General features: G+C 44.1%; 1 protein-coding gene and 1 long non-coding RNA gene across 3 annotated transcripts; both read right to left on the bottom strand.

The window, feature by feature from the left end:
• Positions 1-3,435: 3,435 nt before the first annotated feature.
• LOC145529174 (uncharacterized) lies at positions 3,436-6,812 on the bottom strand. Its single transcript, XR_014070985.1, has 2 exons — positions 6,349-6,812; positions 3,436-6,124 (listed from the first exon to the last, which is right to left on the bottom strand). It is a non-coding gene; the product is annotated as an uncharacterized LOC145529174 (long non-coding RNA).
• Positions 6,813-7,673: 861 nt separating this feature from the next.
• Positions 7,674-25,558, bottom strand: LOC145529173 (serpin A11-like). 2 transcript variants are annotated; one of them, XM_081549003.1, is made up of 4 exons: positions 24,564-25,558; positions 22,453-22,726; positions 19,362-19,509; positions 7,674-7,944 (listed from the first exon to the last, which is right to left on the bottom strand). In XM_081549003.1, the coding sequence occupies exons 1-4, from the start codon at positions 25,234-25,236 to the stop codon at positions 7,834-7,836; spliced, it is 1,206 nt and encodes a 401-aa protein (XP_081405129.1). In that variant the 5' UTR covers positions 25,237-25,558; the 3' UTR covers positions 7,674-7,833. The 2 variants fall into 2 exon arrangements, with proteins under 2 accessions (XP_081405129.1, XP_081405128.1); XM_081549002.1 differs by lacking the exon at positions 7,674-7,944 and adding an exon at positions 16,293-16,627.
• Positions 25,559-25,624: the final 66 nt, after the last annotated feature.

Raw genomic sequence — 25,624 nt, 5'->3', positions numbered from 1 at the left:
GAAAGAAGGATGGGAAATACCCAGAGGAAAAGAAGCAGTGACTTCATTATCTGTTAGTATGTTGATTCCAGCAACTAACCGGTGAATCTACCAACCATTTTCACCAGTGTTTCAGAAACAGCCTCAGTCCTGCTGACCTTATCTGACTGTCCAGCACACAGAAAGCCTGCTTTTTCTTGTTGTCTGTGAATCTAGTCTCCAGAAAGACAAACCAGCTGGTTTTAGACCCCATCAAATGTCGTCTTAGATTATATTCTGAAAGCAAATAGACACTGATGGTGGGTTCTCAGCAGACGGAGGGACGGTCATGAATCCTTGGAAAGGGATGTCGTTGTGGTTGGCTGGCAGGTTTTTGTTTTAGATTTAGTTTTAACAGTTGAGCCTGTCCACGTGTTTTGCTTTGCTAGGGCTGCCCTAACAAAATATCACAGAATGGGTGGTTTAAACATGGAGACATATTTTTCACAGTTCTGGATGCTGGGAGTCTAAGGTCAAGGTACCAGCAGGTTGGTTTTCTCTGAGGCCTGTGTCCCTGGCTTGCAGATGGCTGCTTTCTCCTTGTGTCCTCACCTGGCCTTTCCTCGAAGCACATGCATCCATGGTGTCTCTCCGTGTGTTCAAATTTGCTCTTCCTATAAGGACACCAGTCACATTGGATTAAGGTCCATCTTAAGGGCCTTATTTTAACTTAATTACCTCTTCCAAGGCCCTAAATAGATTCGATGGATTAGATTCAAATAGATTCGGGGGATTAGATCTGATAGACAGAGTGCCTGAAGAACTATGGATGGAGGTTCATGACATTGTACAGGAGCCAGTGATCAAGACCATCCCCAAGAAAAAGAAATGCAAAAAGGCAAAATGGTTGTCTGAGGAGGCCTTACAAATAGCTATGAAAAGAAAAGAAGCTAAAGGCAAAGGAGAAAAGGAAAGATATACCCATTTGAATGCAGAGTTCCAACAAATAGCAAGGAGAAATAAGAAAGCCTTCCTCAGTGATAAGAAATAGAGGAAAACAATAGAATGGGAAAGACTAGAGAGCTCTTCAAGAAAATTAGAGCTACCAAGGGAACATTTCATGCAAAGATGGGCATAATAAAGGACAGAAATGGCTATGGACCTAACAGAAGCAGAAGATATTAAGAAGCGGTAGCAAGAATACACAGAAGAACTGTACAAAACAAATCTTCATGACCCAGATAATCGCAATGGTGTGATCACTCACCTCAGACATCCTGGAATGTGAAGTCAAGTGGGCCTTAGGAAGCATCACTACGAACAAAGCTGGTGGACGTGATGGAATTCCAGTTGAGCTATTTCAAATCCTAAAAGATGATGCTGTGAAAGTGCTGCACTCAATATGCCAGCAAATATGGAAAGCTCAGCAGTGGCCACAGAACTGGAAAAGGTCAGATTTCATTCCAATCCCAAAGAAAGGCAATGCCAAAGAATGCTCAAACTACCACACAATTGCACTCATCTCACACGCTAGTAAAGTAATGCTCAAAATTCTCCAAGTGAGGCTTCAACAGTACATGATCTGTGAACTTCCAGATGTTCAAGCTGAATTTAGAAAAGACAGAGGAACCAGAGATCAAATTGCCAACATCTGCTGGATCATCGAAAAAGCAAGAGAGTTCCAGAAAAACATCTATTTCTGCTTTATTGACTATGCCAAAGCCTTTGACCGTGTGGATCACAACAAACTGTGGAAAATTCTTGAAGAGATGAGAATACCAGACCACCTGACCTTCCTCCTGAGAAATCTACATGCAGGTCAAGAAGCAACAGTTAGAACTGGACATGGAACAACAGACTGGTTCCAAATCAGGAAAGGAGTATGTCAAGTCTGTATATTGTCACCCTGCTTATTTAACTTATATGCAGCATATATCATGAGAAACACCAGGCTGGATGAAGCACAAGCTAGAATCAAGATTGCCAGGAGAAATATCAATAACCTCAGATATGCAGATGACACCACCCTTAAGGCAGAAAGTGAAAAAAAAACTAAAGAGCTTCTTGATAAAAGTGAAAGAGGAAAGTGAAAAAGTTGGCTTAAAACTCAACATTCAGAAAACTAAGATCATGGCATCCGGTTCCACCACTTCATGGCAAATAGATGGGAAAACAATGGAAACAGTGAGAGACTTTATTTTTGGGGGCTCCAAAATCACTGCAGATGGTGACTGCAGCCATGAAATTAAAAGACATTTGCTCCTTGGAAGAAAAGTTATGACCAACCTAGACAGCATATTAAAAAGCAGAGACGTTACTTTGCCAACAAAGGTCCATCTAGTCAAAGCTATGGTTTTTCCAGTAGTTATGTATGGATGTGAGAGTTGGACTATAAAGAAAGCTGAGCACCAAAGAATTGGTGCTTTTGAACTGTGGTGTTGGAGAAGACTCTTGAGAGTCCCTTGGACAGCAAGGAGATCCAACCAGTCAATCCTAAAGGAAATCAGTCCTGATTATTCATTGGAAGGACTGATGCTGAAGCTGAAATTCCAGTACTTTGGCCACCTGATGTGAAGAACTGACTTGTTTGAAAAGACCCTGATGCTGGGAAAGATTGAAGGTGGAAGGAGAAGGGGATGACAGAGGATGAGATGGTTGGATGGCATCACCGATGCAATGGACATGAGTTTGACCAAGCCCCGGGAGTTGGTGATGGACAGGGAAGACTGGTGTGCTGCAGTCCATGGGGCCGCAAAGAGTCAGACACGACTGAGTGACTGAACTGAACCGAACTGAACTGAACTGAACCAAACTGAAGGCACTATCCCTGAGAACAGTCCTATTCTGAGTACTGGGTGTTAAGATTTCATCAGCATGTTCATTTCACAAAAGGGAGATGATCATTGCAACCATGTCAGAAACTTCTGTGGGGATAAATGAGAGAATGCATGCAAACTGTGGCAAATTTCTTGACACAGGCTTAGCACGCAACGGAACTCATTTTTAAGATTGTTAATAACATGAACACATTATTATCCTCATTTAATACACAGGAAAACAGTGGTTCAGAAAGTTTAAGGATTAAGTAACTTTCCAAAGTCACCTAGTAAAGAGTGGATTTGGGATTTCAGCCTATATATAGTTTTTTTCTGCTACCACTTTATGCTGTCTCTTGTTCTTTGTAGCTAACATATAAGTTCTGATAGAAGTTTGGATTAGAATAACAAGTTTGTGAGGGAAGTTGGGAAGGGCAGGTAGAAGATTGTCTTGGAGCCTTATGGAAAATGTGTGACCATCAGTTTCGAAGCGGTAGAAAGAGGACCCAGGGAATAGAGTTGTGCAAATACTTCTATGGGAATTGAATGAAAGAACAATAAAGCTCTGGAATTAACAAAAACACCGGAAGCCATTGTTTGGACTGCCATTTATAATGCAGAAAGGGAAAAGTGGAAGCAATATACCTCCCAGAAATTTTAATGGTTTTCAGAGTTATTTTTACTATTTGCCAAATTCTCAGAACTGGAGGAAAAAGCTATTAGATTTTTTGCTCTTTATACAATTTGCACAATCCACAGGCAATTTTGCATTTCCTTTTTCCACTCGGGCCTGATGGAAATAATAATTCTCTTTGTAAAGGATTCTCCTGAGCACCTCTGGTTGAGAGTAAAAGAAACATAAAATGAAAAGCAAAATGAATACAAAACCCCTTCTGCAGAGTTGGGAAATAGCAGGCAGACTCAACACAACATTGAGAACATTAGTATGCCAGTTGTCAATGTCTACCTGCAGGCATTATTGTTCCCAAGACACTTTCTGTGGGTTGAGATCTCACTATTGGTTTGGGGCAGTGCAAGAGCCAAGACAGAATCTGTGAAAGCCTCCTGTTCTTTCACCTCTGCTTGCTCGGTCAGGGACCCTGCAGACCACTTTAATAAAAGCAAACTTTGGAGTACGTGGGTGGAAATGTCATTAGCTGATCCAACACACAGCCTAGGCACAGGAGAGGCTGGCAGCAGAGTGGAGCACAGATGAGCTTCCTCCATCTAGAAAAGAAGACAGTTCTCTTAGGTTGAGTATGGGGGCTTAGAGGTTACTAGAATTCATGTGATGGAAAATAAAAGGAAACTTCTAACCAGGACTGTTTTGTGCCCCCAAGTCACATTTGTCTATAGAGGCAGATGGATCAAGGTCTCTACAGCCAAAGACTTGGAAGGTTTGGGAGAGTAAAAATCCAAATTTAGAGACCTTTCCACCCAAGGTCTCTTTTGGCTGAGGGTAAGGGCTAACTGTTGCTCCATCCTACTTGCAGATCCAAATTTCAAAATTTTCTCTTCCATGTCTGTCCCTGAGTAGCATAAATCACTTTGAAGAAACGAAATAATCATTCTGAGCAAATGACCTGTGTTACAGAGTTGGAAAAGCCAAGAGAAAAAAAATAATTAGACATGATTATTACATTCAAAATATTCATTAAATTGGCCAGTTGTCAGTAATTTTCACATATAAAGTACAAAAGGCAGCCAGCAAATGGAAGAAAAGAGCTTATTACAAGTGCAACAAGACATATAATACTCTTGTGAATGATATTAACAAGAGAGGTGAAGGAACTTTAGGAAAAAAAGAAAAAGAAAAAGGGAGAGTTGGTTAGGGCCACAGATAGAGAATAAGAGATGAGAATAAGAGAAGAGATTCATCTTGTTCTTTGACCAGAAGACTCTACATTTTATAACATGTACATTTTCTTGAAATTAATTTATATATACTGTATAATTCCTATCAATATCTCAGCAGAATTTTTCTTGGACTCTAAAAAAAAGAACTCAAAAACTCATCTCAATGACTCATTTTATTGAAAAAGTTCTAAAAATCTTTAAAAAATAAGAATAACATAGGGAATTTATTCCATACAATGAAACTACAGTATTAACACATGAAGTACCAGATACAAAAATATAGACAGTTCACTCCAGCCAAGAGAAGCAATAGATTCATGTGTATATAAGAATTCAATTTACAAAAGATCACAATGCAAATCAACTCTGGCTACCCAGATACAACTTTTGGGAAAGAAAATCTGAAGAAAAGCTTCAATAGCCTATTATCTATATATCCTCTGAGTGAACAATTCTAATTCCATAGATATATCCAAAAGATGTGCAGCTTGTTGTTTTTAAACTTAAAAAGCAACTTAAAAGCCTGTTAAAAGAGAATTTTAAACTAAAAACTTATGTATGCACATTTTAAAATAGAATATTATACAGTCATTAAAATAATACGTCAAGACAAGTTTTAAAACAGTGTGCATGGTAAGATCTCACTTTGGTGTGTTTATATTTATTTTAGCAATGTATGTATTATAAGAATATGAAAGTGAAAGTCATTGATTTGTGTCCGACTCTTTGTGACCCCATGGACTGTGTCCATGGAATTCTCCAGGCCAGAGTACTGGACTGAGTAGCCTTTCCCTTCTCAAGGAGATCTTCCCAACCCAGGGATCAAACCCAGGTCTCCTGCATTGCAGGCGAATTCTTTACCAGCTGAGCCACAAGGGAAGCCCAAGAATATTGGAGTGGGTAGCCTATCCCTTCTCCAGCGGATCTTCCTGACCCAGGAATCGAACTGGGGTCTCCTGCGTTGCAGGCAGATTCTTGACCAACTAAACTGTGGGGAATGTTATAAGAATATAACAAAGGCTAATAGGACTCATTCTGGATGGTGGGTGGCTAAATTTTATTTCTCATATTGCTTCTATGGATCTTATGAAGTACACACAGTGATCATATGTGGCTCAGGAAACTAACAATTAATAATTAAGGCAGCTTGCACAGGGGGAGAGGGGAGATTGAAAAGCCCTCATTGATAGAGTAGGTCTGTCTAGTTTGCCAAATCATAAAATTAATGACAGCACTGTATGTCCTACTTATCCAGTCATAGGACATTTATCCTAAGCAGAAGCTCTCTCGGGGAGCAGAAGTGTCTTGACAGACAGTGAAAAATCTCAACCCCCAATTAGTTTCCTATTTGTCTCACCTGAAAGCTGAGCTCCAACTTCAAAGCCCAATTGTTCAGATTGTCTTATGTAGTTCAGCCAGGGTGGACATCATGGCATCTTCTTGACCTTTCTTTTTGATTGCAGGCATCTGTCATCTGAATGATGCTTCTGTGCCTTTTCAAATCAGAGAAGGAAGAATTGTAGTAATATAAAGACCAACTGGAGCTGGGTTCTAGGAAGAAACAAAATAAGCATTTCCACGCTCTCTCTAGCCACTAAACGCTATGTAACTGATATATTTCCTTTTGCTTCAGAAGCCAAGAACTTATATCTGAATTCAGTGTACACGTATGGACAATATAAGTGATAGACAACTTCTATTACTGCATTTTTCATACTTTTAAAATGGCCTTGAGTTTAAAATCTCCAGTTATGTTCTTCATATTATTTAGTTCCATAAACAGCTTGAAATCCTTTTGGAAGAAGGTTAGATTTGGAGACCTTCTCAGGGAGGCTGAGAACAGAAGCTGTGACATTCAGAGATACTTGCAGTCAGTCTGACTTCTTAGGAGGCACAGCAGCGGTTACAGAGCCAGTGCTGTCTGTAGTGGAGACATAGTCCTGCAGCAGTAGTGGAGGGTGCCCTCCCAGTGGTAACACTGGCAGGGCCAGTGGGATCTGTCTGATTTTATCTCACTCATGAGGGTGGAAGAGGAAGCACTCTTAGCCCTGGAGACTGAGGTCTCAGCCTCCAGGGGGTTTGAACCCAGAGTGGAGGGAGCCTGTGATTAGTGGAGGTGTCTGAGCCAAGGATGGGTCTCCTCCAGCATGTAGAAAGCTGTAGGCACATACACTGAGGCCCAGGGGTGGTGGCTAAAGTCATAATGGGGATGTCCACTCAATTTCTCAGCTACAGGGAGCCTGTGACATCAGCCCCTCCTTTCGTGTTACCAGGTTCCTGCTGCTCACTGCTCAGTGGGGCAATAAACTGAAAGACCAGTTGTTTGGACAAGAAACAGTGACCTTGTTCAGAAAGCCAGCTGACTGAGAAGATGGTGGACTAGTGTCGGAAAGAACCATCTTACTCAAATTAGAATTCAGGCTTCTTTTATACTAAAAGAAGGGCATGTGACTGGTTGTTGGAAACTTCTCACTGTAGGAATCCTTTGTTCTTAACAGCTGTCAAGCGGGTCTAGTCACAATGTTTCATTAAATCTCCAAGAAGGCAAATGTTATTCTCTGTTCTGCCACTTTTTGTCTCTGTATGAATGGAAAAGTTTTATACTTTTAAAAGTCAGAGCCTTGAGAATGGAATATCATGTATATTTCAGGCTATAGGCAACATTCTTTCATAAAGGGAAAGAGTCAGCATGACTCAGCACAGGCAGCAGAGCACAAGTGTTAGAGCTAAAAGAATAGCTCCCATATAGATCCCATCACGTTTGTTCTTCCGGCTACATTTCTTCTCTTCTGTTACATTCTCTGACTCCAGGGGCTCTGATCCTTTATCAGCACCCTGGACACTCATGGCCCATCTGCCAATTCATTCAGCCTATTCTGACTCGAGAGCCCCCTGCCCCGGTGGTCCAGCCTCTGCTTACCAGGTTCAGAAAGTTACCCGGGGGTGTGGGCACAGGTGTCCAGGTGTAGAGATGAATAGCCAGGAGGTTGTTGGCAAAATTCAGCCTCTGTTCAGGTTCCAAATAGAAAAGTGGACACAAAATTTTGGGTGAAGTAGAAAAGAGTAGCTTTTATTATTTTGCCAGGCAGACGGGGCTACAGTGGGCTACTTCCCTCAAAACTGTGTGTCCCATCCTGGAGCGGATAATGAGGAGTCATAAAGTGTTCAAGGAGCAGGATGTGATCAGCTTGTGGACATTCTTCTAATGGGTGGTGAGGTAATGGGGAGAGAGCATCATCAACCTCCTGGTTCCAACAAGTCTGGAGTCTATGTTCTTGCAGTCAGCAGTTTTCATCTGGAAGAGGTGTGCTTCCTGTAAAAACAATTTAGGAGTATGTGTCAGGCCTTTGTCTATATCTTTCAAGAACTGTGAGTTCTGCCATGTGGCAGATTTACAGTCTGAATTGTTACCAGTTCCCCAGCCCAACAGCTCTTCTTTGTTCCTACATCTTCATATTTCCCAATCATTGACTCTTGAGTCAGCCTTTTATTACAAAAGACAAGGACACAGGGACTTGTACGTGGTTTCAAGCTCTCTTCCCAGGGAAGTCTCCCTTACTCTGGTCTTCTCCTTCAATCCAGGGGGTTTGTCTGTCACCTGCCTCTCAACCCCCAGAACATCTCACACAGTGCCTGTCACTTAATGCTCAGCAGTAGTAGCTGCTGTTCTTTTTTTTTTCTTGTATAAATTGTATAAATAATGTTGCCTAATCTATGCCGGAAGGGCATCTTGATCTTTGTCCAATGTGGCCTCTAAAAAACTGGGTGACTTTGGCCAAGACAATAACCTCTTTAGGCTTAAGGCACTTCTTAAAAAAGGAAAATTAAAAGAAGAAAGAGCGGTAGATGACATAATGCTGACCACAGCACTTTTCCTTAAAGTGGATCACATAAAACACAAAATCTATGGGATGTTAAGAAGTGTTATGAGACAAGAATATTTGTGTGATCAAATGACTTTGATCAACACTGGATTAAATGAAGCAAGGAGGTCTGGCACTGAGAGAGGGCCTGAGCAGGAGAGAAGGCAACAGAGAGAAATTATCCTGTCTGATGACTCTGCTTGTGGAAGGTTCGAGATGGCCCTACGTCCTTACAATGAATACCACTCTTCTCATACCAGCCTGAGTGGTTCTCTGTTCCATGGGCCCAGATCAAAGTGAAAGTCCCATGGCTGATTCATGTCAATGTATGGCAAAAACTATTACAATATTGTAAAGTAATTAGCCCCCAACTAAAATAAATAAATTTATAAAAAAAAAAACAACAAAAAACAAAGTGAAAGTGAAAGTCACTCAGTCATGTCTGACTCTTTGCGACCCCATGGACTCTACAGTTCGTGGAATTCTCCAGGCCAGAATACTGGAATGGAGTGGGTAGCAGTCCCCTTCTCCAGGGGATCTCTCCAACCCAGGGATAGAACCCAGGTCTCCTGCATTGCAGGAGGGTCCAGTAGGCCCAGATGATCCCCCACCAACCCCTTTGCCAGCACTGAGAGGGAGACCAGCCATTCTCTCATCCATCTCTCTCCCACTCTGTCTCCCTGTGTATCTGCTTCCTTTATTCTAACCAACATCCTCTGCTTCTCCATTTCACAAGTGCCCTTTAACGACTGACCCATGACATTTTAGCTTTGGCCACCCTCTCGAGTGCTCTCATTAATTGCCAGGAAAGGCCTTGATAGGCCCAGCCCATCTTTTTGAGCCAGGCCACAACTCATGGGTGGGCTACCAACGGATAGCTTACTCTTGAATCAAGTTGCATCCCTCATTCAGCTGACCCTGTTAAAGGGCCTTCAGGGCTGGCAGATCCCCTGAGTTGGGGGACGTGATCAAGTACCTCAAAACCTGCTGATTCAGTCCTTAGGGAGAGGAGTAGGGGAGGACCTAGAGAACTTGGACACTCTGGCACCACATCTGGCTTCTGACTAAGAGAGGCTAAAATCACACTAATCCCTCCTCAAGGAAACTATAAATGCTGAATAAGATATAGAATGTAGATGGTTAAAGGTACTGGAGAACAGTGTAGAAGCTTGAGGTAAGGACAGGGAGAAGATTCCAGAGAGAAAGGAAGTGTGTTGCAGTGAAGCAACATTTGCTGCTGGTTCTTCCCTCTAGGACTTTGGCTGATTTCCAGTCTAGGGCACAGAAGTGGGCAGAACACAGTGGCTTAGAGCCTATAACAGTGTCACTAGGCTGAGGAAACAAAAATGAGAGTTAAGAAGCAACAAGAAGTTAGGACGCGAGGGACCAATTTTCTAGAAAATAGAGACCCACAAGGAAGTGAATTCAGTGTTCTGCACACAATTTCCCTTCAAGGAATTTTCTGCCTGTCCTCCACGAGTCACGCAGTTTCCCTTCTGTCCATGGGATTCTCCAGGCAAAAACACTGGAGCAGTGAATGCATGGGATACTGAATAATCAGACAAAAGTTACCTGCTAAAATAACAGAGGTTTCCGAAGGCTCATGGTATTCAGGGGACAAGAACTGGCGCATGAACTTGTGAAGGGGGCAGTGGAGGCTACATTAGGTGGGGGAAGGCCAAATAAACCAGACCTCAAAAGACACTGAAACCCAATTTTGACTCTTCGAGGGAATCTTTCTGGCCTCTCTCGGCCCAAGGGGAGAAAATAAAATATTCCCTTGAGAAAGAAAATAGTCACAACTACATAATTTTTGATATACATTGTTTGGCATCTAATAAAAACAACCAGGCATAACAAATAACAGAAAAAATAGCTGAAGATGAAGAGAAAAATAGAGAATAAACATTCACAGTTATCTAGATGTTGGAGCTATCAAACAGACTTTCACCATGATCATTCTGTATAATGGAATAGAAGAAAAGACAGAGAAGTGGAAGCCATAAAAAGAATCAAATTAAAATTCTAGTATTAGAAATAAAGTAACTTCAATTAAGAATTCAGTAGAGGTATTCAGTAGCAGTCCAAACAGAGGAAAAGAGAGAAGGAATGAGAGGTGGGCAAATAGAAAATATCCATATTAAGCCCAGAGAGAAAAAAAGAACAGAAAATGCAGAAAAGCACATAAGAGACATGAGATAGGATGAAAACATCTAATGCATGCATAATCATGGTCTCAGAAAAAGAAGAAGATATTGGAATAAAAGCAATTTTTAAGAGATAATTTCTGAGAATTATTCAAAACGGACATCAAATTGCATATTTGAGAAGTTACATGAACCCCAAACAGGATTAGCACAAGAAAAACTGCACCTAGGGACATCATTTTAAAACAGTTGAAAGACCAAAAATAAAAAATAGAGAGAGAGAAGAAATTTAAAGCAGCTAGAGGGGGAAAAATTCATCTTCAAAGGATTGTAAAAATTATAGAGAACTTTTCAGCCAAAAATATGAAAGTCAAATATAATGGAATGACATCTTTCCAGCACTGAAAAAAAAAATCTGCCTACTTAATTCCCAGTGAAATTAGCCTTCAAGAAAGAAGGCAAAATAAAGGTGCTTTCATGTGAATTAGTCTGGTTTCTTGATCAGGAAAAGAGGCGCTGCAAGTAGTTTTTGTAATAAAGGGTTTTATTTTAGGAACTGGGGCTCTCATGGGTGTGGGTGGATTGGACGAGGGGATGAAGCTCTGGAAGGCTGCAGCTGGGGAAACAGAGTCACCAACTTCTTCAGCCTAAAATACTGAAGTGGCATGTGTGTGTGTCTCTGTGCTCAGTCGTGCCTGACTCCTTGTGATCCCATGGGCTGTAACCCCCACTTGGCTTCTCTGTCCGCAGGATTATCCAGGCAAGAATCCTGGAGTGGGGTGCCATCTCCTTCTCCGGGGGATATTTCCCGACCCAGGGATTGAACCTGTGTCTCCTGCATTGGCAGGCAGGGTGATAGACAGTGGCTATTATGATATTTCCCCCACAGGGTCCTGTATATTCCTGTAGGCTGCACATGGCCAGGGCCTTAGTTGCAGCATGCAAGGCCTATTTACCTACAACCCAGGACAAAATAAGTGTAGCTGGTACTCTATGGCATGGCAGAGATGGTTCAAGACCTACCAAAAAGAAAATTACAAGATCTTAAAAACTATAAATTTTAGGTAGCTGTTGACTTACCTTGGAAATGATCAGGTTCTTCATCAACTTATGGTTACTGGGGTAAGGGTGACGGGGGGAGAGATAGCTTGGGAGTTTGAGATGGAAAAGTACACATTGCTATATTTAAAATAGATAACCAGCAAGGATCTACTATATAGCTCAATATTCTGTAATAACCTAAATGGGAAAAGAATCTGAAAAAGAATAGATACATGTATATGTATAACTGAATCACTTTGCTGTACACCTGAAACTAACACATCGTTTTTAGTCAACTATAACATAAGAATTAAAAAAAAGAAACTGATCATGTTCTTCTAGATGGTTCAAAGTCTGGTTTGGAGTCTAAATTCATCTGGAACCTGCGCTTGGGGAGAAACATACTCAATTCACAGATGATTGAAAGTGACAGTTTAAGCAGGGAGTGAAGAAGCAGCCCAGTGAATGACCACTAACAATGATGTTTCTAGAGAAAACTCACAGGGCTCTCACCCACGCATGCCTCTGCAGTCTCAGCCCTCGTCCGTGGGCCAGCGGCTCTCCCTGGGTGCCACGGTGCTGTCACAGCCAATGTCCCCCCACAGCACATGTCCCTGCAGCAAGAGCAGTCTCGCCCTCCAGGTGGATTCTTTGGGCAAAGTCCCTGAAGGCTCTCCATCCACGCCTTTGGGTTCTGAGGATGTTCTACCTACGTGGTTTCACTACGAGGGATTACATCTCACACCCGGACCGGTGGTCACCTGGGGGATGTGGACATTCCCTAGAGCTGACCTATGCTCTGTGGGAATAAAGGGCAACCTTGAGAGCTGGGGCAGCCCAGAGAATAGGGTGGGGATAAAACCTACATTCATTGAGCACCTACTGTATAACAGGTGCTTAATGCTTTGCACTCATGACCTCATTTGATGTTCACAATTCTGTAAGTGGTTTTTTTTTTAATGGATATAACAATATTTGAGTTATCTATTTCTTCTTTAAAAATAAGTATTTTATTTATAATATTTATAATATTTCACTACCTTAGCATAATATTTATTTATTTATTTATTTTTGACTGTGCTGGGTCTTCACTGCTGCATGAGCTTTTCTCTAGTTGCTCCGAGCCGGGGTTACTCTGCATTGCGGTGTGTGGGTTTCTCATTGTGGTGGCTTCTCTTGTTGCGGAGCACAGTCTCTAGAGTGCACGGGCTTCAGTAGTTGAGGCACATGGGCTCTGTAGTTGCAGATCCTGGGTTCTAGAGCACAGACTCAGTAGTTACGGCAAATGGGCTTAGTTGCTCCGTGGCATGTGGGATCTTCCTGGATCAGGGGTCAAACCCGTGTCTCCTGCATTGGCAGGTGGATTCTCTGCCACTGAGCCATCAGGGAAGCCCTGTACATTGCGTTTTGTGTTTTCCATTGTTCCAAAGAGGCTGAGGCACAGACAGATCAAACGTCATGTCCAAGGTTGTCCAGCCAGTGGGAGGTAGCAAGAATTCACTCGTGTCCTGAAGTCTGCCTCAACTGGTCTCCCCAGGAAAGGTGAAAAGAGAAGACAGGAGAGAAAGTGGGTTGTCTGCCCAGCCTGAAAGGGAGTGGATTCCCTCCCACTAAACCCTCCTATGGGACTCTGCGTGTCCTTACACCAGGTCCTTCATCAGGCTGTTTCCTTCTCACCTCTGAGTCTTCGCCTCAAAATTTCACCAGGTGGCATACCTCCCCCCTCACAGCGTTACACTAGTAAATGTTTTTCACTGCTTCCTTTGTGTCAGTCCCCGACTGAGGTAACGGCTCTAAACAGATGAAAGGGCGTGTCTCTGTCCTCCAGGCATGCTTCTGGATCTTTCCCTGTAAGGTCTCCCCAAAGGCTCCTGCTCACAGGGTTTCCCCCTCCTTCCCTTCTCCAGCCTAGGGGGTCAAGTCCTTGCAGTAGAGGAGCCAAAGAGGTGTGTTTGGGTGACTTTCGAGTTGTTCTCTTGGCAGGTGAAAGTGAAGTGAAGTCGCTCAGTCGTGTCTGGCTCTTTGTGACCCCATGTAGCCCACCAGGCTCCTCCATCCATGGGATTTTCCAGGCAAGAATACTGGATTGGGTTGCCATTTCCTTCTCCAGGGGATCTTCCTGACCCAGGGATCGAAGGAGCTGGACAGCCTGGTTCAACTCCAGGCTCTGCCATGGGCTAGCAAACCATGCCTCAGTTTCCCCACCTGGAAGAGGGAGGCAGAGCAGAACTACTTCTCATGATTTCAGGGGGGGCAACTACTAAATTTGTTGATATCTGTCAATTGCCTATACTGCTGTTTAATCCATAGTATTGAATGCACAGTGGGCGCTGGACACAGAGAGGGAGACTTGAAAGGTTGGTCAAAGGTTCTGTGATCACCATGCCTAGGCTGGAGCAGAGAGTTAATAAATATCTCTAGACCATTGGCCGCCTTGGTCTCGATTCGGTCTCTTCTCCAGTAGACAGGATTGGATTCCACTTGTAGTTTCCCTTGGTAGGAAGGATAAAAAGGAGCACACAACACGTTCTGCTGAAATTCAGCTTCATCCCTGGGTGCTCTGCTTAGTCACCATCAAGGGTCCTTCACGCGCATCAGAGGTGCACTTTTCTGGGTCTATTCTAACCCACAGAGAACTCGTCCTCACTGCCGTCTCTCTTTAGGGCAGCGGTCCCCAACCTTTTTGGTACCAGGGACCAGTTTCGTGGAAGACAAGAGTTTTGTGGTGCAGGGGATGGTTTCAAGCACATTACATTTATTGGGCACTTTGTTTCTAGGATTATTGCTGGTTCCACCTCAGATCATCAGGCATTAGATCCTGGAGGCCGGACCCTCTGCTTTAGTGCTTCTTTTATTTACCTGTTTTGTTTCCGCCACTAGAATGTAAGCCCCATGAGGGCAGGGCTTACTGTCTGCTTTTTTCACCGCCCTATTCCCAGTGCCTAACAGTGCCCAGCACTTAGCACTTAGTAGGTGTTCAGTAAATCTGTGTTAAGGCAGAGCACGTGTCCATCTCCATAGCAGTGCATGTAGCCCATGTGATGGCCACCTGAACACTTTAATTTTTTTAACTTAAAAAAATTTTTTTTCTTTATTTCTGCAAGAGCCAATTCCAGTGTTGAAGAGGATTTTGGCAGCTCTTCAAGCTTTTGAAGGTTAACTCTTATTCAGTTTTTAGTTCAAAACAACAGAGAGGTTTTGTGCTTGGCAGGTTGCCAGGACACGAGGCAGGCCTCCTGGGATCCCCTCCTTTCTAATAAGAGAAGTATGGTCCACATAGGCAGGCAGGGCAGGGTGGGGAGGGGTGCAGAAGGCCCAAGGGGGCTGGTTGGACATGGGGTCACGTGTGCTGGTGGCCTGGGGGAGGCAAGAGGTGGGATGGGCCAGGACAGGGCATGAGGTGGGAGCGGACTTAATGCAATGCCTTTTCTGGTTGACCCCTCACACTGGCTTCACCACACCTGGTCTCATCCACACTCACCTGTCAGGATTCTCTAATCACTGTTTTGTCCACACCCACATCTGCTTATGCAGTTGTACAGCCACTCCCCACTGTGGACAAAACAGAGTCCACACCCTTTACCCTGGCAACCAAAGCCTCCAACATTTAACTCCATATCCCTCTCCAGCATGACTCTCCCCTGTGATCCTACACAAGCCTTCTATTGCTATGAAGCTGGTCGTCTTTTCTTTTTTCAGGACATACATCTTCTCTGGTGGTCTTTGCCCATAACGTATCTCCTCCATACTCTCCTGGACTGTCTTACCCTCTTTCTCTTTATTTCAGGCTTCCCTGGCTTTCAAGATCGAATTCAAGTCTCACCTCCTTGGGATGAGGGTGGGGGAGTTTTACCACTTGCTCTTGTTGATACAGCTTCTTCCTAGACATGTACCATTCACATTCACCCTCTAGACACCGACTTCATTGTTGGGATGTATTGTCACATGCATGGTACATACATGCAGCTGCATTGGCATTTCTGTTTCCCCACTACTTCCAGACAGATGCCTTTTTAAGACTGGAGGGGCACACTTGTAGGAGTGGGCCTGCTGAGATGCATCATTGCTTAGATGCAAATTCACCCCACTGATCAAGATTGAGCCATAAGCCCACTGTCTCACCAGGCCATATTGATTTTTCCACTTTCTTTGATCTGGAGTTGTCCTTGGATGCTTGACCTGTTTCTGGATTTTATTTCATTGGCCCATTCTTGCACCCCTTTCTTTTCATAGAACATAGCTTACAGCTCCTGCCCTGCTTCAATCTCCTCTCAAGGTGAACTAACTTCTGACATCCAGGCAATGATATTTCAGGTTGCCATCACTTTGCTATGTAGCCAAGATGGGTCACCAAGCAGTGAGAGATTTACTGACTCCTCCTGATGTCCTTTGTGCCTTTTCCTAGGACTTTTGCCCCAAGGACACTCAGGAAGGCTCAGCAGTGGTGGCAGCAGTGGTGGACGACTCCAGGGAGGCTATAACCCGAGGCTGTTCTCATCGCCAACTTTCTAGCCACAGCTGACTCCAGATTGGAGGAGACTGTAGAGTGAATGACTGACCCCTGCTCTGGGCACTCAACCCCCTCTTGTAAGCATCACTCCTCACTGTTCACAAAACCCAGCGTCAACTTTATTAGCATCTTTGCACACTGGTCCTCACAGCAGCCCTGAGATGCAGGCTGGTGCTGGCCCTCCTGTTTTTTAAGAAGGGGACAAGACACCCCCCTGGCCTCCCACGATGGTCACCCAGCAGCTGGGTTGACAACTTTTCCCAGGAAGAGTGGGCTCTCGGTGGTCACCTCCCAAAGGAGCAGGAGGAAAGGCCGGTTGAAATGGGCGTGTGGGGCCGACGTTGCTCTCAGAGACGGAGGCGGGGAGAGGAGGCCGGAGGCCACGCCTGCCTCGGTTCCCCGCTCACTCACGTCCACTGTCGCCTTGTGTGACACCTAGAAGGAGAGCAGAGACGCAGAGACAGCATGGGCTCAGGGCGCTTCCAGGGGGCCGAGGCCATCCTGTGCGGCAGAGGGAGGTGGAGGCGGAGTTACCTCACTCAGGTCCCGCCCTCCCAGGAAGTAACTCCTGCCTTTATTTCATTTCCTTCCTTCACAGGTTTCTCTACCTCCATCATTTCCTGGGGTGTCACCCTGGCCATGCTGTTTGCTCTTTGGAGGAGAGACAGATAGGCCTGAACGGGGCTGAGGGCTGCATGAGAATGCGTATTTGCTCAGTCATGTCCAACCCCAAGGACTGTAGCCTGCCAGGATCTTCTGTCCATGGGATTCTCCAGGCAAGAATACTGGAGTGGGTTGCCATTTCCTTCTCCAGGGGATCTTCCCAGGCCAGGGATGGATCCCATGTAACTTGCATCTTCTGCATTGGCAGGTGGATTCTTTACCACTGTGCTACCTGGGAAGCCCGCTCAAGCATGCAACAGTCTGTAAAAACCCAACAGCGACTTTTAGGAGCATTTCCCAGGTGCTTGGGTTTACGTGGCACAGGCCGGAGAATCATTTTCTGCTGCGAGCTACGCTTGTTCTCACTAAGTCTCAGCTTTCTCATCATTAAAATGGCTTGCTCCGCCTAAGTCAATGGTTTCCAAAATGAGCTCAACAAAACCAGGTTGTCTGATGTGCCAAGTCTTCTACTGGCCTCCATGAAAATAATTCTGCTCTTCACTGTTTACAATAGCTAGGACATGGAAGCAACCTAGATTTCCATTGGCAGATGAATGGATAAGGAAGTTGTGATACATATACACAATGGAATATTACTCAGTTATAAAAAAGAACACATTTGAGTCAGTTCTAATGAGGTGGATGAAACTGGAGCCTGTTATATAAAGTAATCAGAAAGAGAAGCACCAATACAGTATATTAACACATATATATGGAATTTAGAAAGATAGTAAAGATGTAAAGAAAACTTTTGGACTATGTGGGAGAAGGTAAGGGTGGGATGACTTGAAAGAATAGCTTTGAAACATTTATATTACCATATGTAAAATAGATGACCAGTGCAAGTTCGATGCATGAAGCAGGGTACTCAAAGTTGGTGCTCTGGGACAACCCAGAGGGATAGTATGGGGAGGGAGGTAGGAGGGGGGTTCAGGATGGGAGTGGGGGCATATGTGTACCCATGGCTGAGTCATGTCAATGTATGGTGAAAACTACCACAATATTGTAAAGTAATTAGCCTCCAATTAAAATAAACTAATTAATTTAAAAAAATAAAGAATTCTGTTCTTTTAAAACCTTGTACCTGCATGCTAAGTCACGTCAGACTCTTTGCAACCCTATGGGCTGTAGCCTGCCAGGCTCCTCTGTCCATGGGATTGTTCAGGCAACGATACTGGAGTGGGTTGCCATTTTCTCCTCCAGGGGATCTTCCCGACCCAGGAACTGAACTCGCATCTCTTATGTCTCCTGCATTGGCAAGCAGGTTCTTTACCACTAGTGCCACCTGGGAAGCCCTTTAAAGTCTCATTTTCATGCAACTCCTTAGGAAGGTTTCTGAGGCTTTAAATTTAATTAAATTGAAAATATTGGCCTTGACAATCTCTTTCATTTCTAAAAAGATCTGTAAAGAGATAAATCTAACATCGAAAGTTATCATAAAATAAATCATTTAAAAGGTTAAATTATTCCTTTTTCCTCTTGTTTGCTCTCTCCATAGTGGGCAGGTACACACACACACACACACATACACTCAAAACCCTGTCCCTGTTCCCTAGTTTCACATTCCAAATCTCAGCTGCTCTTTCCAAAATTGAAGACAGTATACTTTTTTTATGAAATTCCTAGCAAAGACTAAACTGATAATTAATGACTCTAACTTAGGAAGGTAATGGAAGAACAGAAAGGTCTTTTCGGTCTTCCCTCTTGTGGAAAATTGCATTCTTCTTCTCAAATATGAACTCTCCCTTCCTGTAGGCTGTCATCAGCCCCCACCCATGCCTGTGGCCTGCAGTGCTTCCTGCAAGAGAACATGAGCCCACCCCACTGATGGCTGTCTTAAATGTGGGATTCGTCTTAGTCAATGACAGATGAGTGGCCTTGACAGAGGCCATGAGTGAGGAAAAGTGTTAAGAGACATTGCATATTTTCCCTGTTTTTTTCCCCACTGTAATGAGAATGGCATGTCCCACATAGAAGCCTCTCTTTTAACCTACATTCTAGAATGAAGAAGACATGTGAAGTAGATTTGTAGGGAGATGTAGTGATACACCTCTGATATGTCATGCGGACATAATAAACCTCTGTTATAATAAGACACCGACGAGATTTGGGGATTGTTTGTTACTACAGCAAAGCTGATGGATACACTTCCTGTTCATGCCCACTACTCTCTATAGTTGTAACAAAGGCAGATAGAATCTCACTGCCTGCCTTTGGAGGAAGTTTAAAGGATAAAAAGAAGGCTGGTCCCACCTTTGGGAAAATTCTGGCTCCATGGATGGGCGTCTACTCTATTCAAGACTCTATTCTTTCTTTGAAGAACATAGAAGTCTAGAAGAAAGGGGAGTAAAAAGGGAGCTGCCAGTGAAAAGAAGCCATAAAGATTGTGATATTAAGGAACCAGAAAAGAAAAAAAGGACACTTGACTTTCAAATGAACCTTATGTCAAAAGAGAAAATACCCTCCCCCTCCCAGCCAACACACACATCCACATACACCACCTTACCCTGGAGATCGTTCTGTTGAGCTGCCCAGTGATTCCTGAGTAGTCAGCTTCTGAGTTGAATAAACCGGTGAGACCAATATGGGGAAGTATCTCTTCCAGGTTATATGTTCCAGAAATGGAAAACTTTGGCAGGTGCAAATCCAGCAGGCTGGGGAGAGAATCAGGTGGAGAAGCACTGCTGTCTCATTATACATGCTGCTCTTGCCCTGTGTGTGGGCAGCCTGAGCTTTGGGAGGGAGACATGCTTCCCAGGGTGGGGGAACCAGGCTTCTCATGGTACCACCTGCTATGCCAGAACATCCCATGGTCCAGAACCCCTTTTTCTTCAGACCACACAGAGGTTCTTGTCTGGATCTAAGAAGACTCCTGGCACAGGCATAGGTCTTCATCTTTGTCACATTTCTGGAGGAATTTCTCAGTGCTGGATGTTGGGTTAGGTTTCCAAGGCTTCGCTGATTAAAGTCACAGCGTAACCATGGAAGGTAAATGCTGTTCACATTGCCCCCCCCCCCACATCTGATTCATTAGCAAGTTCTGTTGGCTCAGTTTCTGAACTATATCCTAAACCCATCCACTGGCAACCCCCTAATAAAGCCACAGCATCTCTCACCTATCTGAACTTCAGGGGCTGTTGAAGATCTGATGAGAGACCTTGCATGTTAAGTGACGTCATGAATCCAGAGTAACTCTCTCTCCTGTTGCTGCCATGCCTTTGCCATCAGGTTGTCTTATTCCTGGTGTTACATTCACAAGTTTCCTTTGACCCTGAGAATTCTGTCCCTTTCTTCCTGGGATTATTCATCTCTGAAATTATTGTTTGACACTTGTCATGAAACCTGCAAGCTTGGTTTAGTTACAGCCAGCTTGGAAACTTGTGCCGCAAATAAATTCAAATTAGAGATGCTAATTCAGATTATTTTTTTACTGGTTTAACTCCTGGGCCAGTATGAAGGTACAGGTGTCTAACTGAGGTGGGAGGCAGTGGGAAGTCAGAGGTTGAACAGTGATAAAAAGGAAACAAATGTGGAGGCCAGAAACAATAGAGTATGGCAGAAATTACATTGGCCAATTTTTGAGCCTACCAGACACAATTGTCACAGGCAGCATTTGGAGGGCAGGTCCCACCATGGAGAGGGGTTTGAGTACAGCCTAGCTGAGGGGTGGGTGTCTTTTAGAGAGCCCAACATAAGGGTAGGTGTTCAATCAGTGTAAATAAAATGACGTTATCAGAAAGCCAAATTCCCCTGGGCAGACTAGCCTTTCTCACAGCTGAATAAAGGGAAACCTGGCAGCTAGAATTTTCCATGTCTGGAAGCCCATTCAAATGCTATCATGATATTATAACTCTTGGGCACAACAAATGGTATCAGGGAACAGCTGAGGTTTAGATAAATAATCTAGGTTGGTTTTGATTTTTGAAGGTCAAAGTGGGAGGTCAAAACAGACGCTTCTTAAGAAAAAAAAAATCTACTGGTCTAGAAGATTCTATGGTACTTCCTCCTGTGATGGGGGAAAGGGCAGGTTCATCCCAAAGGAACTTGAGAATATGGGGGGAATCAAACTGACCAGAGCTGTGTAGATTCATGGACAACAGGAATAATACTTTAAATCCTGGCCTCTATCCTTGACCTGTATCTTTTATTTGGTACTTGAATCTCTACCCAAACACAAAACACTGTTTCTCTATCCTTGGTACCTGTGTCACTGGGGTGCTGAGAGAAGGCTCCCATGGGGATGAAGGTGACCAATACCTATTAAGTAGTGATGGTGGATTTAAGAGGTTTAGTCTATACCCCATCCCTTTGAAGCCAGTGAATGTTCTGACCAATAGAATACGGCTGAAATGACATTGGCTAACTTCCGAACCCAGGCATTAAAAGAGCGGGAACTTTCACTTCCTGCCTTTCAGAATGCTCCCTCTTGGATCCTTGAGCTGTCATATAGCAATGTCAACTGTGCTGAGTTGTTGTGCAGAAGCCCAAGCTAGCCTCATGGAGATGCTGCATGGAGAGAGATGCCTGCTAAGCTCTTAGCTCAGCCAGCCAGTCAGCCCAGGCTCTAGACATCCAAGTGGAGGAGACTTCAGTACTCCACTTCTGGCCAGTATCTGACTCCATCCACAAAAGACCCAAGTGAGAACTGCCTAGCTGAACCCAGTTCACCCACAGAATCAAGAGAGATACTAGATGGGTGTTTTTCAAGCTCTTCTATTGGGGGTGGATTGTTATGCAGCAAGAGGTTTTTAGAATTTGAGGCCAGATTTTATCCAGACTACCCCATAAAGGAAAATACATCTCAAGAATGGGTTATTTAGAGTATGTGATCTAGGGAAACCAGAAAAGTCTAAAACCACTATGAGAAAAACCACAAACCAAAAAGCAAGTGAGAGAGAAGGGGGTAGGTAGAGTTCCCCCAAAGTGGCAATCGGCATTTTTATTTTTACAATGTTCTTCTTGGTATTTAGCTTCTTTAAGGAATATTTTAACTAAAAAAGAGCCGCTCTTAAGAAATAACCACTGTGTTCTTGTGAATCATAATTATTCTTAATATTAGATAATTGTCCTTGATCTGATTTGTTACTTACCCTTAACTGTCTTCTGGCAGTAAATTATTATTGGAGAAGAAGACAAGAGGAAAAGCAGAAGGATGTCCAGGAAGGGGTAAACATGATTAATACCCAGTGAACCTTTCTCCTGCACAAAGTAGCACTCTCATATTCCGTACGTTTTAACTCGATTAATTCTCCAAGCAACCCAGTGTGGTGATTATAATGGCCCCATTTTACATTTGAGAAAACTTGAGACCCACATCCTGGAGAAGGGCATGACAACCCACTTCAGTATTCTTGCCTGGAGAATTCCATGGACAGAGGAGCCTGGTGGGCTACAGTCCATAGGGTCACAAAGAGTTGGACATGACTGAACAACTAAGAACTGAGACCCACATGGCAAGAATTGCCCAAGATCCCATGGTTGGTTAACTGGCAGTGCAGAGAGCCAAGCTAGGGCTTAGGATCTTGCAATTGGAGTTGATCAAGACCTGCTGGTTTTTCATACAAAGTCAGCCAGAGTCCTTCTGCTCTGGCACTTACCTGGGGAGGAGCAATTTATCCCATTTCTTCAGGGTCTCTGGCTGCAGAGCGGCCTCCACCTGTGCCATCTTCCCCGGGTCAGGGAGGATCAGCAGGGCCTGGGCGTTTCCGCTGTATTCCAGCTGCAGAACAGTGCAGGCCACCTCCTGGTCATAGAGGAATCTGTGCATTCCCTTCTGGTGCATCATGGGGATGCGGAGAGAGGTCCTCCCATCCACAAAGAAGCTCTCTTGCTTCTGGGTCTGGTAACGATTGAAAGGATGCTTCCACTTGGCTTAGGACACAAAACCCACAAAACAATGAGAAGACACTCTAAGAGGGCAAGGCTGGGCAGACATACACTAAGCCACACTGGTTAGAGATGCAGAATCTCTCACAGTCCTGTCCATGTGTGCAGTACTTTCTTTCTATTTACCATCTCCACCCACAATCATCTCCTGACTTGACCTCCTGAAAACACTGGTCTTGGTGATGGGGGAGGGGGCTGGCTCATCCTGTCCCTCATGCTGACCCCCAATCCATGACCAAGTATTGCTGATTCTGTCTCCAAAGTCACGACTTTATTTGAGGCCACCATCTGACTTTGAACCATTTCAGTACCCTCCTAAGTTGTCTTTGCTCTACCCTTATTCTCCTCCAAATCATTTTCCAGATTGTAGCCAGACTAAACTTGCACCAGTCTAATTAAATTTGTTTCTTTCTTGAAAATGCAATGGTAACTCTTTTCCTTTGCACATAGTGTATTTCAACCTAAACCCTCTTCCATTCATTTCTCCCATAGCCTCTTTGCCTGAGTAAGTCTAACTCATCCTGTGTATCTTAGCTTAGGTGTCTTCTCTTCCAGGAAGCCTTCCCTCACTCTTTGAATCTGGAAAGTTGTATCTTTCAAGAACTCTAGGACAACCATGTCTACCCAGAATAGTATCACTTTCCCACTGAGTTGTAGTTGTGTTTTTACTTACTGACAACTCACATGGGATTGTGGGCTACACAAGAATGAGAAAACTGTCTTGTTTGTATTGTTGTTGTGTAGTCGCCAAGTTGTGTCCAACTTTTTGTAACCCTGTGGACTGTAACCCACCAGGCTCCTCTGTGCATGGGATTTCCCAGGCAAGAATACTGGAGTGGCTTACCATTTCTTTTTCCAGGGGATCTTCCCAACCCAGGGATTGAAGCTCTGTTCCCAGCAGATTTAGCCAAAAGGTAATCAAAGTTCTTGTGATATAGTTAGTACTTAATGTATGCTTTTGAATGAATGAATAACATTCCTAGAGGCCTTAAACATCAAGCCAAAGTTTACCTTGAAAATCATTAATTCAGCAAATGTCCTTAACCTGTGTCAGATTCAGGAGAACCAATAATGATTTAGACTCAGACCCTAACAGTGCGAACCCAAAGATGTGAGGGATACCTACCAACCCTAGGATACTGGCTGCCTTTAGGGACAGCTGGAAGGAAGAAAATGGGACCAGGGAAGGATTAAGAAGAAATTGAATGTATCTGCAATATTACACTTAAAAAAACCTGAAGTGAATGTCAAAATGTTAGTATGTGTTAATTCTCGGTACATGGTGGTTTTCATATCGTTCTCTACATATTTCTGTAGGTTTGAAATAGGCAGTAATATAAAACATAAAATATTTCCCTAATAGTGAATTACTAACAGAAAAGCAAGAATAACTGTAAATTGTATTAAAAAATCAGAGTAAAAGAACAGAAAAAACATGGCAAAAGAAATCAAGTATTGATAAATTAAGAAGTAGTGATGTAAGACCCAGGCTTCTCTGGTGGTTCAGTGGTAAAGAGTCCACCTGCCAATGCAGGAGATGCAGATTCAATCCCTGGGTTGGAAAGATCCACTGGAGATGGAAATGCCAACCTACTTCAGTATTCTTGCCTAGGAAATCCCATGGACAGAGGAGCCTCGAGGGCTACAGCCCATGGAGTGGCAAAAGAATCAAACATGACTTAGTGACTAAACAACAGTAATAACAGATAAGACCAGTATTTAAATATAAGGAGGTAACTTCCAGAAGATACAGCTATAGACTTTTAGATAGGTGTCTTTTAGGGGCAGGGCTGGAGATGGAGGAGCCTGAGCCAGCCCTCACCTTTGAAGAACATATAATTCAAGAGAACCATGAACGTGTCTTGGGTGAAATCCTCCAGGCAGTCCAAGACCTGCCCGTATGTTTGCCTGCTCACGTAGTCATTAATCTGCCTCCTAGTTGCATCAGAGTTTGTGAAGTTGGCAGAAAAGGCAAAAACTCCATACAGCTCCCTGATGTTGTCCAAAATGTGCTGCTGAGGCTTCAGCTGCATGTCCAGGAACAGAGAGTTGCCTAGTTTCAGTTCCAGTTTGGGGCTGGGCAGGTCAAGGGTGTGGATGAGGCTCTGGAAGCCCCGGTGGATGTCGGCTTCTGGGGTCTCAGTGAGGTTGAAGCCGAGGCCCTCCAGGATGTGAGTCCGGGTATCAGCTTGTGCCCCCAGAGAGAGCAGGGCCAGGGTGCTGGAGAGGCTCACTGGGGAGAAGAAGATGTTTCCTGGGGTTTCTGCTGCCAGCTGCTTGTACAGACGCAAAGCGAAGCTGGTAAGGGTGGGTGTGATTTTCTGGTAGGCGGGGAGGGACTCTGAGAGCTGACCACGGGGGGCTTCAGGCACCCTCAGGCTTTTATCTCCACTGGCAGGAAAGGGCTGACAGGAAACAGAGGCCAGGATCCCAGCTCCCAGCAGCCACAGCCATGTTGGCCCCATCCTCTGAAAACAAGATGGTGAACACATCATTCTTCTTCATAAACAGCCTCATGTTTACACAGTACACACACACCCAGGCTGGATCCCACAGAAATGGCAAGTGGGGCACTGCAGAGGGTGAGGAGGGGGTGAGCAAGCTGGCTCCACACACTTTCCCCCAGGGCTTCAGACACAGCAGGAGCCCCTTCTCAGCTTTATGTATCGATTCATCTTAAGATTTTGTTGATTTTTCTGAACTATTAACCCCCCTCCCCCTAAAAATAAACTCCAACAACTTCCACGGTCTTTACCCCTTGCCTTCCTCCTCCCTGCCTCCCTTCCTTCATTTCTTTCCTTCTCCTTTCTACTCTCTAGTCATTCTTTCAATCATTTGTTAACTTTCAAAGACTGGGGTGACGCTCAATAGTATAGGACAAAA

The sequence above is a fragment of the Giraffa tippelskirchi genome, chromosome 12, assembly GCF_054371585.1.
Source record: "Giraffa tippelskirchi isolate mGirTip1 chromosome 12, T2T-mGirTip1v1.2.pri, whole genome shotgun sequence".
Lineage (NCBI taxonomy): Eukaryota > Metazoa > Chordata > Mammalia > Artiodactyla > Giraffidae > Giraffa > Giraffa tippelskirchi.
Note: the sequence above shows the minus strand (reverse complement) of the source record. Positions and strands in the feature narration are given on the sequence as shown.

Coding starts and splice junctions, on each gene's coding strand:
- LOC145529173 (XM_081549002.1), bottom strand. CDS start 25,236: ATGATGTGTTCACCATCTTGTTTTCAGAGGATGGGGCCAACATGGCTG. Junction 22,727..24,563: donor GAATTATATGTTCTTCAAAG/GTGAGGGCTGGC, acceptor TTGTGTCCTAAG/CCAAGTGGAAGCATCCTTTC. Junction 16,628..19,361: donor TCAACAGAACGATCTCCAGG/GTAAGGTGGTGT, acceptor CTCTCCTTCTAG/GTGTCACACAAGGCGACAGT.